General features: G+C 39.6%; 1 protein-coding gene across 1 annotated transcript; it reads right to left on the bottom strand.

Moving 5' to 3' along the window:
• Positions 1-9,812: 9,812 nt before the first annotated feature.
• LOC111073944 lies at positions 9,813-12,024 on the bottom strand. The gene has a single exon (XM_022366510.2). It carries the CDS (start codon positions 11,779-11,781, stop codon positions 11,329-11,331), a length of 453 nt encoding a protein of 150 aa, XP_022222202.2. The 5' UTR covers positions 11,782-12,024; the 3' UTR covers positions 9,813-11,328.
• Between the last annotated feature and the right edge of the window lie 1,242 nt (positions 12,025-13,266).

Below are 13,266 nucleotides of genomic sequence, written 5' to 3' on the forward strand. Positions count from 1 at the left end.
ATTCTCAACCCTTCATTCACATAATCTCTGTCACCAATTCGTTGCACTCTTTTCCCTGGTTTATCAAATCCTTCCATGATGGAAATTTAAGCCCACCAATCGCATTTCCGTTCATTTCTCCTTCATTCACACAAACCATTGAGCCCCCAGAGATATTGTAAATTAAATTTCGTATACGAGCAGTTGCCGATGCGGTGACAGCAGTAGCAGACACACACCGTTGACCCTTCCGTTACGGGCATAAATTCAATAATGCCATGCGTCTGGCACTATCAACGTGCTGTGGAGTGTGGAGAGGAGTCTGGAGTGGCCGATCGATATAGTTACGGCTGCAAAATTTATTGCGTTTCTTCTAGCAGGAAGTTAAGGGAACGTCTTTGTTGCTCTCAATATGTGAATATGAGCTTTAGTTCGTCTATAAAAGCTGAGATCAGCTCGCCCAAAATGACCATAGAGTATGAGGTGCTCGGTAGTGGGGAAATTTGATTGGGTATATTCGCCAATCAATATAACGTGATGTTATATATCTATGCTCACTAAAGTACATAGATATTTAGTCGTAATTTATGAGATTAAGAATCCTTCAGCTGTATAATATGTATCAATATTATATATTGTATTTTAATATTGTAATCTGTTTTATACATAATTATCCCAGTGTCCCCTTAAATACTTATGTATATCCTGTATGGATAGGTGAGGTCAAAGAGATTGCAAATTAATTAATTTAACAACTAAATGTTTAATTATTCCACAGGGCCGCAAGTAAACATGTTAGCTAAAACTTTAATCGAGAGAAAACCACAAGATGAAGGATCTCCAGAAAGATTATATCATTTTTGTTACTTTTTAAGCATTAATGAACGTTTCAGAAACTAGATTCGATTTACTTACTGTGGTGTCCCGAGTAAAACGCTTTGAGAGTTGCTTAACGACTAACTTTATTGCTATCATCATAACAGTAGGTTTCTTAAAATGCAAGGTTTTTGTGTGAGTATAATATAAGTTGAGATGCGCGTTTAATTCAAAATAATATGTAACACTTGCACAATCCAAATCGATTGTACTGTTGCATTAATATTTTAATGTATAAAATTTGATGCCACAATGCATGGTTACGGTTTATATTTCCTTCAAGCATTAACAGGAACAGGGCCAAGCAAACAAGTCAAATAGAAGTTACTTGTCCAGACATAGCTCTAAACGAAACCATTTGAATGAAATTAGTCACACAGACAATTAAGAACAAGTCCAGTGAGCCAATAGCAAAGCCCTTGGCGTTTTTATATTTCATTTACCTAGTCGTTGGGTCCGTACCTTTAAGACAATCAGTCTTATATCTAAGGTCAATTTCTTACCAGCAGAGATATTAAGTTCTTGACTAATTTTAATACTGAACATTAAAATTAGACAATATTAAAATTTGTATTTATTGTAAATAATGTTTTGTATTTCGCCATCGATGTTTCTTTCTAGTGGTTAGCAATACAACAATTTTTTGAAGAAAATAGTGAGTCCTCGAGCATGTCAAGCAATTTTTCAATTATCGCTGACTATTGATTCGCTGAGTCAAAGTCTGAAATCTGGAAGTCCATCAATAACTAAACTTCAAAACTTGACTCGACATTTTTCAGCAGTCCGGAACTCGTTTGTCTTTATTATTTTAAATTGACGCGCCAGACATATTTCATCCGAGCGATGAAATATAGAATGAAGCGATAATGAGACGTTACTAATATCAACTTGAGGGCTGTTTAGTGACAAATCCCCTAGGCTCCGCGAACAAAAGACATTATGCAAAAAAGTACAAAGAAAGAAAAATGCTTAGATTGATCCTAACCCTAAAAAACTAAGCTGCCTCTTGTAGAGAAGCTTTCCCAAGTGTCCAGAAAACAAATGGCGGTAAATTTGTTTCTGCTTTCCTACGCCAACCTTAAATGAACCCTCCTTCCTTATACCGACAACGATGGCTTTTCGGGCCTTGAAGCATGCCTGTAACCCGAGTAAATAAAAAGGACTTTTGTGTATTAAACATTAAAATAAAGTTTATTAAAAAAGCGACAGTAGGGTGTAACAAAAAATTTTTGATTCCGCCCGGTGTGGGGTCTTTGTTTCAGTATTCTGCTAAAGACAATATAGAGTAATTATAAAATCAAGTAATAATTCATAGCACATATTGTTTATTGTTTCACCACATATGTTAACACATTTTTTGACTTTAGTCACAAACCCATCCTTCCGATCAGGGAATTTACAAAATTTAGTACAACAATTTCAAACAAAACCAAATATCTTGGAAATATTAAAACTAATTAAATTCCACGTCATATAAAGGCAACGGCGACATAGTCCAAACTAAAGACTGAAATTTGTGTGGGTCAACTGTGGTTTTTTGGGTCTTTTCAATTTGCTAGCAAAGCAGAAAAGCAAGAAAAATCATGTCATAATATATGGCCAGTCCTATACGGACTCAGATAAGGAAATTTGTGCCACACAACAGCTATCAGGGATGAAAAAACAAAAAAAAAAGGAAGACCTGGGCGGTCCGCAGCCGTCACAGACATAAATCAAATAAAATGCGGGAAAAAATGTGGCATAAAAAACCAAACAAATAAAGATGAGTAGAAACGGACAACGGTAAAGTGTTTCTGATCCTAAACACTGAACGAAAGCGGAAATAAATCATTAGTCCTTACCTTTTCAGTGGATCTGTAAGCCAAAATCAAAGAGTACCGCCTCAAGAATCAATCGGAGAATCATTTACATTTATTTAAACAGACCTTTTTCCCCCAAAAAAAAATGGTTTTGACAAAAAAATGGCTTAGTATTAACTAAGAATTCTATTCCGTGGATTACACTTACGAGTGAATCATTTATTTAGTGGTTTCGCATTTTCATAGAATTTTGTCATCCGTGGAGTATTTCGACATCGAGCCGCTCTCATGGAATTGATGTCTCTTCCAATCAGCGAGTCACACAATGAATGATTCAGTGATTCACTATGATTCACTCAATCATGTTAAGCATGGGCAATTACTAGTGCTCGGGGCCACGAAAGATAATGCGCACACAGGGACTCTCGACTCCCTCTTTGCCTACCCAAGCATATCGAATTCCCCGCTGCTAATTTACGTAATTGTGCAACATGCAACATACTCTTGAGTGAGGTGCAGACGGCGCCTGCAGTGGTGGTGGGTCGACAAGGCTAATAGTAGTCACACGTCTAATTGAAATAATTATGAGTACTCGTGTCATTCGCTACCAACGTGTGAATGGCTGCAGTTGCTTCCGTGTGCAGCGTCCTTGATCCGGTTACTTCTTTCTTTTTCGTTTTCTTTATTACATAGCCATAAAATTTAATGAATAAATATTATAGTTAGTTTGAACATGTTGGAAAAAAAATTCCTTTGTATATTTGACAGACTTCGGGACATCATCTCCTATGTGAAATACATATGTGTCTTTATTTTAGCTACCAATAGGATCCGAAAGGAGTGGGTGGGTTTCCACCAATGAACAGATGGCCAAAACAAGTGACAATAACAAGGCCAGCAAGAGTTGGCAGCTGACGATGTCTTCACTGATGGCCACCGAAGGTGAAGTGACCAGCAGCAGGTGGAAGCAGGGGGTGGGGGTTGCATCATCAGATCATTGCGGATAATTAAATATTTATACCGCTCGATGGGTGGGGTGCTGTGGAGTATGAGTATTCTTTAACACTACATAAATGTTACGAGTGTGGTGGAATAAAAATTAAGTCATAATGCGTTTTGTGGGACCCATAAAAACGCGAACGCCTACCACATTGTAAGAGTCCGAGGTCAGCACCGGTGCATAAAAGATACTTCCTTCCACATAAAAAGAGGGGGACCCGATTACGATTTCTGTGCTCATAAATCGACACTTCAAAGGACGGTAATAGGGATCGTAAAGTGGATGAACACAAAATCAATTTTTTTTTGAAATGTTTAATAAATTGCAACTAAGCTTCGCCGGAGGAACACGTGGCGTATGCGTCATTTAGGTAGAGTTGCGAAATTAACTCGAATACGACGACACTTAATTTGTCACTAAATGGGTTGCCTAATGCCGATTGGGGAGAGGCAGTAGCCATGTGGCAAGCAACATGTTGTGAAGCTTAAATTGAAAATTACAAAAACGGACCGAACGGGAACGGCATGCTGAACAAGAACAAGTCCCTTCTAGCATGCCACACTGCCTCAGTGGTGCCACAAAAGCACGTGACGCGCGTGGGAGCGTGGGTTATGCCCCTGGGTTGACGACGACGCATATGAAAATATTGCACGACAATTTATTGCCGTGCTTAAGGAGCGTGCGTATGAAATAATATACAAGAAGAACCACCTCGTCAAAGACCCAGGGCGGGAGCATTGAGTTTCACTCCATAAGCAGACTGTCCCGGCTTCCTGCTGCCGATACTGTTGACTCGGATTCTGAATTTTAAAGTATTCTTTAAATAATGCTGCCCGAACAGATGGCAATGATTTGTTCAAGGGACTCGGGTCCATGCGCTCCGAGCGGGAAAACGGACAACGGACATGAATATCCAAAATAAATTATAAGAAATAAGTTGATACACCTAACCATATCTCATATTATCCATCCCTAGTTCAAACTCTCTCGACTATTGTTACATATTTGAAGAAGATATGGGAAGAAGAGACGTTTGATTACTGGAAATATTCATATTTCTCATATTACTTACATAAGCATGGCTAACGCACAGCCAGCCAACACATATATTTACATGTGCATGAGTCCGGCACCGGGACGTTGATGTTTACAATTTATTTCGGCCGCAGGATATGCCTCACTTTTCGGAACTCCGAGAACAATGAATATATTGAATGTACATAGATATACGCATACATATTTGAGTGAAATTCTAAACTACATAATGCCAATGGAAACTGAAAACGTTGCACTTGGCAAGCAACGATTCAGAAACTGAAGGAAGAGCGGAAGGAGTTGTAGCTAGCGGGCAGACACTAGACAATGGCGGACAGCCCGGACTCCAGCCCGTAGTGACCAGCTCGGGACTAAGTCACGTCACGCAGCCCTCATTGTTTGCAGAAGTAAGTAAGTGTACATACAATTTATACGTGGAGAAGCTGCGGGGAAGATGCAAAGATGGAGATGGTGCTGAAGATGGGGCATCTGTGGAAATCCATGCAGATGTGGCCCGTTTCTTGGGTTCGCCTTTTGTTTTTGCCTCGTTTTGTAATAAATGTGTAAGATTTTATGTATCAGCAGCAGCAGGAATGAAAAGAGGGGTACAACAACCTTACGAGCACTTCTACCAGCAAAACTATCATACAACAGGGAGCATTTACTTCATCCCAATAAATAGAAAATCGAAGCAATCGAGCGCTGCAGTTTGCCCAAATTGAATTTGTTTTCGACATTGGAGCTTCGTTTGCGATTTAAAAAAGTGGAATGCAAAACAGATTGAAAGCTTAACTTTTTAAGAAATGTGAAATGTGAAAATTCCAATTACATAAGTAACAAAATTCTTTTTATTTTCATTAGACCTATGAAAATATATTTAATTTCTGTTTCCTGCATCCAGCACAAACAAATACCCATAATGGGGAAGGAAAATAATTGGGTGAAGATTCTTCCGTTTGCTTTTGCTCGCCTTTAAGTCCCTGCCATACTTACATAAAAACTTAAATACATACATACATGGCGAATGCGCAATATTACTTAGTAGTAAGGAGACGCGGGACATATGCAAATAACTGGCAATGAAGCAGCGCAGCAAGAAACACAAAGAAAAGTACAAAAGGGCACGAAAACTACAAGAAATAAAAAATGCTAATTTAATGTTATTGTTATTGTTGCTGTTTGCTTTGTCCTGTCTTTTTTCTGTCTTCGTGTCCTTTTTGACTTTGCCATGTCGTTTTGGATTTTCCTGAGTATTTCATTTTTTATTCCATTCCTTCGTTGTCTTCGCAGCGCTTTTATCTCTCTTCCTTTTCGGGCTTTGACACAAACAGGAAATGATTTATGCTGAAATGTTCAACGCAACTAATTTAAAAATTTTCGCGCCCCATCCAGCTCTCATATGCGAATATATGTACATATATGGGGGATCTTATACAAACAAAACTTATAGTCCTCCCGGTTAAAGTAAGCTCGATGCACACATTTATCTCTGTACTCGATGAATTTAATTTAACGGTTTGATCTGTACTCCATTCAATCGTCTTATGTTTAGTTGACTGAGAGTTTTCACAATTTTCAATTCTTTTCATGTTCTTTTTACTTTAGCTCTCTCCCTCTCGCCTCTCTCTCTCTCTCTCTCTCTCTCTGTCGAAGCTAGACTTCTCACTCCTGCTCACTACTCAATTCCGCGTTAAACTGGTCACTCTGGTCATACGCCTTTCCTTTCCTACATGTACAGAAACTACCTTAGTACATATATGTATACCCAAGAGCAATTTCAAAGGTCTACTGAATCTGACCTCAGGCAGTCATTAACTAATTGCAACTGAAGATATTAATAAAAAATCAAAATCGCATTACACTAAGCACACACGCACTCGGTAAAAAAGCCAATCAATTTGATTTTATTTGATGTAGCCTTAGCTCCTACGCGGGGGCCTCCACCCCACTGCAGTCGCCTCGGAAGCAAAACCATGAGCCATAAATCTTGAGCGCACTTGCGGCGCCCTTGCCTCCAGCCCCGTATCGGCCGCCTGCTAATCCAGCTCCTCCCATTGCAATTCGCCTGAGTGTCCTGCTGGGCACCGAGTGTTTGGTCATAGCACAATGTCCAAAATGCACATTGCAAAAATACTTGTAATACAAAGGGGATTTGTCACCGGGAGAGCTCCGGCTGTTGAATGCCCTACCTGCAGTTCTTCTTGGAAGAAGCTTAAGACCAAAATTAAAAGACAAAACTGTGTTTTGGGACATAAACTAAGTATGCCCCATCTTTCCGATTTTTAAATGGATTTTCACAACAAGATTCTATGTGGGCATATGCTCAACGCCCAAGATGTCTTTCATTTATAAAGCACCTCAGAAAAACCGCTTGAAACCTCCACTATTGCTCGCAACAGAAAAGAGAAATAAAAGAGACATCTGAAAGCAGAGGAAAATTCAACTTCTAATGTTAGACGGGTAGGTCCTCCACCCCACTCCTCCACAGCTCGTCCACACATGCGATGGGCATATGGCTACGCTGGAGTTCGGATAGCCCGGGTGCATTTAAAATAAACGACTGTGGCCAGCGCTCAATTTGGAATTAAATTGGCGCAAATACCAAAAATGTATACAATGGCAATGCAGCAAAAAAGGAATATGAACAGGATTTTTGAGAAAAAAAAAGATAGAATTGCCCAGAGAAAAATGTAAAAGCCCAACTCAAGTCGGGTGGAATTGAGCGATTGGTTTGTGCGGATTGTGCGGAGCACGTATACTCGTGAGTATGTTTCTGGTTCTCATCAGTTATAAACGGGCATCGGGAGCGCTCATTATGTGGCCACTTATGTATGTATGTATGTACAAAGTAAACAGCGTGGGAAAATGCGTTAGAAGTGACCAACGATGAGGGTCATAAGAGGGCCATGAGGAACTCAAGCTTATCACACACACATCGACTCCTCAGTTCAACCAACAAATTAGCCTCAAGTTCAAATGATTCCAGGTGAGACCCGCAGCAAGGCCGCATTTCGACTTTTATACCGGGTACTCAGTCCGCTCGTTTATGTTCGCAGGTCTCGTATGGGACTGAATCAACAAATAAGACAACGAGAAAAAATCGTTGTTTTGTAAGCTAGTCCAGTCCAACTTATACAATATTGACTCAAATTTCTAAAGCGACTGCTGCAAATTTAACTGCCATAGAAATTGTTGCATGTTTGTTGTATATTGCGGGCATTGAAAAGCACGTTGATAACACTACTCGACCAAATCCAACTTTGTTTTTAATCAAGGATCCAAACCGATTTTTTCTGATAGATATGGGACTTTAAAATTTTTTAAAGAATTATGGTTTTTTTCTATGTCAGAACTTTTTTTGAAGAATTTTGGAATTCAAATGAAATTTGAATTTGAAAGCATAATATCTTCCAGGCGTTAAGCTGCAGATACAAAGAGTATCGGATTTATAGCTGCATCTGTCAGCTTTTCAGAACTGCAAAGTTCTGTGCAACCAGATATAAGATACTTAAGTTATGTGAAAAATAGAAGCACTACCTCTGACTTTAAAAATGTCGAAAAAAAATTATATCCTGTGTTCTCTATTTTTGTGTAAGTGCATTAATTGGGCGTCGTTTAAGGTATCGCTCATTAAAAAGTGCTTTACAACCAGACGTAAGATACTAGAGTTATGTGAAAAAAAGAAGCGCTACCTCTGAAAAAAGCTTAAACAAATACCAGTTTTCAAAAATTCTTCAAAAAGAAGTTCTGACATAGTAAAAAAATATCATCAAACCATATCATCAAACCATATCATCAAACTAAGCCCCAAATCTTAAAGAAAAAGTTGGTTTTGTTCCTTGAGGAAAAATCGTGTCAAGTGGTGTAATTAATAAAAATTCTTTGTTAAGTGAGCTTGGTGTTGCATGTTGCTTGTATGTAGAGATCCGGAACAAGAGAGACAATTAGAAAATATTTTAACTAAACATTGATAGTTATTGAATACCTATATCTATATGGGATACAACAGAAATGATCTTTCGAGTAATTCAGCAAAACTATAAAATATATTTTTTGAAAACAATGTTTACCATTTTTTCGTCGGTGATCTTTCCCCTGCTGTGGCACTTAAATTTTGTGGCGATTCCCGCGTCGCCTTTTATAACCTACTCCTTTTGTCCTATTGGTGGCGTTCGTGCCCAGTTCCCCGGTATTGCAATCAATTTACTTTGCCGGATTGTGTCTCCTCTCGCCGCCTTTCTCTTTGGCAGCAATCAAAGCGAGCATAGAGTTCCGCCGCATGGCAATTGGAAGATCAAGAAAAACTCCGCCGGCAGTACAGCGGACTTGTGAACTGATTGCAAGCTGGTTTGATCCCAACGGATTTATTTGAGCCAACATTCTCAGCCAGCTTGAACTCGCAGTTCAATCTCATCCAGTTAATTTGTTCCGGAACACCCCCAAAACTTGAAAATGAAACTTAGGCAGCCCAACCCTTGCCATCTTCATTGCATTGCGAGTTAATAGATTTTTCATTTTTTTTATGCAAATTAGGGAGTGCGGGCAGGGCCTGAGTGATGGCATGGCAGTTGGAAGCGCGTTCGAAATCAAAGAAGGAAATGCACCGGAATTTCCAGCAGAATTTAATTACTCACAGCAGTCGGACGCACTGAACGCAAAATCAAACTCAGGCCCTGACTGAACCCCAAAGGACGGAAATCTGCTTCACGTCAAAGATGCGCCAGCAGCGGAGTGGAGCGGACTTGAAGCAGGCACGTCCTTGGCTCACTCCGGTTCATTTGTTTATGCATATTTTACGGCGCAAGGCTGTACGTTAACAGTTTCCCGCGGAGGGGTGTACGGTGGGAAAACGGCAGAGGCAGCACAAGACGCAGGACATCACATCCCTTATTCGTAACCATTGTCGCTGCTATTGTGGCCCGAGCAAACAGTCAGCTCGGCAGTCTCTATGCGATGACTTAATGATCGTTCGACACTAGCTTCCCGACGCACAGTGGGACTTGCATCCAGAAACCGAAACAAAAGTCGAGTTGAATTAAGTGAATGGATCCGATGGAATTTCTTTACAGATATCAATAAACATAAAAACAATGTGTGGATGTTACTATTCCTAGGATTTTATTCCTATGCAGACAGAGTCATTTTTAAAAGCTTAAGCTTATAGCATATAACTACAATAGTTTTGCGGAAGCCAATGTGCCCTTCCAAGCTATCTCTTTTCCCCCACACTTGATGGCTGGTTGGATGGGAATATCGTTTGCATATTCATTGGTCAGCCTCCCACGGTCCATGTATTCCGCGCTGGAGGTAGAGCCAGGGAATGGGGCATCGTTCGTACACTTGCTTTGAGCGTAAATATTTTAAGCACTTTAAACAATTCATTAATTTACATTTAGCTTTTTGCCTCGATGCTTCAAGAGCTGCCCATAACTTCGTGCCCTGCTGTAAGAGTCTCGGGAGCGGGAGATAAAAGCGAAAATGGGATCGTAATGTGCAATTGTCCGATTAAAAGTGTAGGGGAAGCCGTAAGTACTCTTGAGGACATTCGCCAGATGCAGTCGCAGTTAGTTAGAACAGTTAATGAACTTAAGTAAATATGTGGGCGACTCGGGCCTTGGGCCATTCTATAGCTTATTAAAAGTAATTTGTATGGCAACCGCCCTACTCGTATCTTCCTATGTCACATATCCATATTCATAAATGTGCATGCACTAACGGCCACAATTTCGATCCAAAAAGTAGAAATGTTCAATCAATTTCTAGAGCAATTTCAATTTTGAAACTGAGAGTGGGCACTAATTTCATTGGTCAATAGGTGTTTTGCAAATTAAGCACAATAGACACATATGTATGTACATATGTACTGAATGAACAGAAAATCGAAAAACTGGTCGGTCGGCAGTTGGAGATGAACTCTTAAACACTGGCCGGTAATTGCCAAGAGCTACAATACAGCCAGAACAGGCCCCACTTCTCTCTCGGTGTGCAATTTTCCCATTCAAGCATCCATCTCAGTGATGATGCTCTGAAAAACCTCCCTCTGCTGCTTCTGCTACTAATTGCAACAACAATTCCAATGAACTAAACTGAATCTGAAAGCAGAACTAGAAATAGAAAGGAAGATAAACTACAACTAGGCCACAAGTCGAACGTAATGTTCGTATCTAGGAAAGGGGCGTAAAATGGCGAAAAGCGAGGATCTGGGGGATAACCAGATGGGCGCATTTCACAAATTATAATCGTCATTTGTCAGAGATTCAATGCACTCGGAAGAGTGCAGTCGGCGCTCAGGCTAGGAGCGGACTTGGACTCGGACTCGGACTTGGACAGTCCTTCACCCAGATTCCAGTGGTGTCTGGAGTGGGAGACTCGAGGGTGGGGCATTTGCCTTCTGATTTTTATTGACACATTGAAATGACAGGGGACAAGGCAGAGCTGGGCTGCATAAGAAGATGAAAAAAGGGAATTAGCAATGCACTTGGCCAGATGACATTAGAACAATTAACAATTAATTGACGTTGATAAAAGACTGCTTTCAACAGAACTCACACATTTCATTTCTATTACATTTTTATATTCATAAACACATATAATTAAATAAAATCTGTGCCCATTTCAAATGAATTTCTGGGGGCCGCGTCATGCCCTACGCCTGCAACGTACACCGAAGAGCTCCAGGCCAGGACGACACTTCTGCATGGTGTCGAACAGCATTGATCCGAAGGCGTCGCGCATGGTTACACTAAGATCTTCAATGTGACCGATGTCACAGCTGGCCATGAGCGGGCCTGTGGCGAGCAGACCCGCACAGGGTGTTTCGTACACCAGCTGCTGGTTAAATCTAGAGACCGCCACACAGAGACGTACCTGCTGGAGCTGCAGGAGCCAGGGAATTACCAATTGCCAGTTTGCCTGACTCCACTCCAAATCGTCTCCAGCGCTGTCCATCAGAAGGTCGTTTCCGGCTATGAGATCGGAGTCCGGAAAGGGGACGAGCTGGGGCAGAGAGCTATGAAAGCAAAAACTGTACAGGATGAGCAGCTTCAAACGTAGATGACTAATTGTTGGATAAATTTTCGTATAATTCCCCATAGAAGGGTTTTATGTACAACTTCGTACTCGATCGACTGTTTGCGATGGCTTCTGCTAGCCAAATGCTAATATAATATAAGCTGCCAAACCTCAGCGACTCATACGTGATACTGATATATCTGGGGAGTATCAGGTTAGCACTTTACTGGCGTATCAGTCAGCACGAATTTAAACGGATCCGTTGGAGCTGGAAGAAGATTTGTGAAATGTCTGGAGCTCAGAACCACACTGATACAGCCATGAGAATCTTTGTTGACATTTGCCGCAACTATACGTACTGTCGAACGTTTGCTGCCCCTTTCACAATTTGCGTTGCAGCTACTTCGAAATGTTTGTTATTTAATTTCAGCTTAAACTTCGGGTAAGCTGGCTACGTGACTTTCGGTTGCTTTTGAGTGGCAGCCACAGCAGCTGCCTGTGATTCATCTTCCCGAGTATACCCTTTCAGAGGGAATTATTGCTTCGATTAAATCATTTTAGTCGGTGTCTGTCGCATATTCCCAAGCGATTTCATCAATTTAAAATAAATGTTTATCTTTACTTTTATTGCCAATGCGGGCATTTTACTTGCTATTTTGTTTTCTTCAAAGTGAACTGCAGATAGAACATAATATATGTATGTATGTTGTGTGGATATACCATTAGGCTGGGCCAAAATTTGACCAAAAAATTAATTTTTTGTTTTTTCAAAGGGACACCCCCCAATTCTATTCTTTGTTATTCAATAAAATTATATAATTTTTTTCAAATTTTTAGTTTAATGTTTAAGGGTTTGCTACCACGGAAAGAAAAAAAAATGTTTGGGTAAATATACATAAAAAAAAAATTGAATTCGTAGGTTTTTTCAAATAATATTGAAACTTAGAAACTAGTTCATATTGATAATAGGGTATTTTTATTTTTTTTTTTTAGTTACTGTTAAAAAATTAACGATTGGTGAAAATCAAGAAGTTCAGCTGAGGTTGATATATTTAGTTAACTAGTTCGCAAAAACTTGTGCAGGTTTCTTACTGCCAATAACTGATTAATGACGATATGAATGGTATCAATATATATGCAATAGATTTCACCAATTATAATTGGATAATTATCCAACTCATTCAGCAACAAATTTTTTTTTTAATTTTCTTGACGTCCCAGCCTAATATACATTCATATGTATGCATTTAAATGGACGTCGAAATGAAAGTGTATAGACGTTTCGATGCGAACAAAATAAGCTGTTCTTTTTCTTTTATATCTCTAACTGCGAATGACGTCAATGTTTGACGGCAAATATAAAAGCAAATTAAATTTTTTTTAAATTCCGTTGGCGTTAATAACACTAGTCAACACGATTTTTCCTCAAGGAATAAAACGAAATTTTTCTTAAAGATTTGGCGCTTAGAAATGGTTTGATGATATTTTTTTTTTTTCTATGGCAGAACTTTTTTTAAAGAATTTTTGAAAACTGGTATTTTTTTTTAACCTTTTTTCAGAGGTAGC

The sequence above is a fragment of the Drosophila obscura genome, unplaced genomic scaffold, assembly GCF_018151105.1.
Source record: "Drosophila obscura isolate BZ-5 IFL unplaced genomic scaffold, ASM1815110v1 contig_9, whole genome shotgun sequence".
Classification (NCBI taxonomy): domain Eukaryota; kingdom Metazoa; phylum Arthropoda; class Insecta; order Diptera; family Drosophilidae; genus Drosophila; species Drosophila obscura.

What these genes read in the sequence shown, in the direction of transcription:
- LOC111073944 (XM_022366510.2), bottom strand. Translation starts at nt 11,781, where the DNA reads ATGGGGAATTATACGAAAATTTATCCAACAATTAGTCATCTACGTTTG.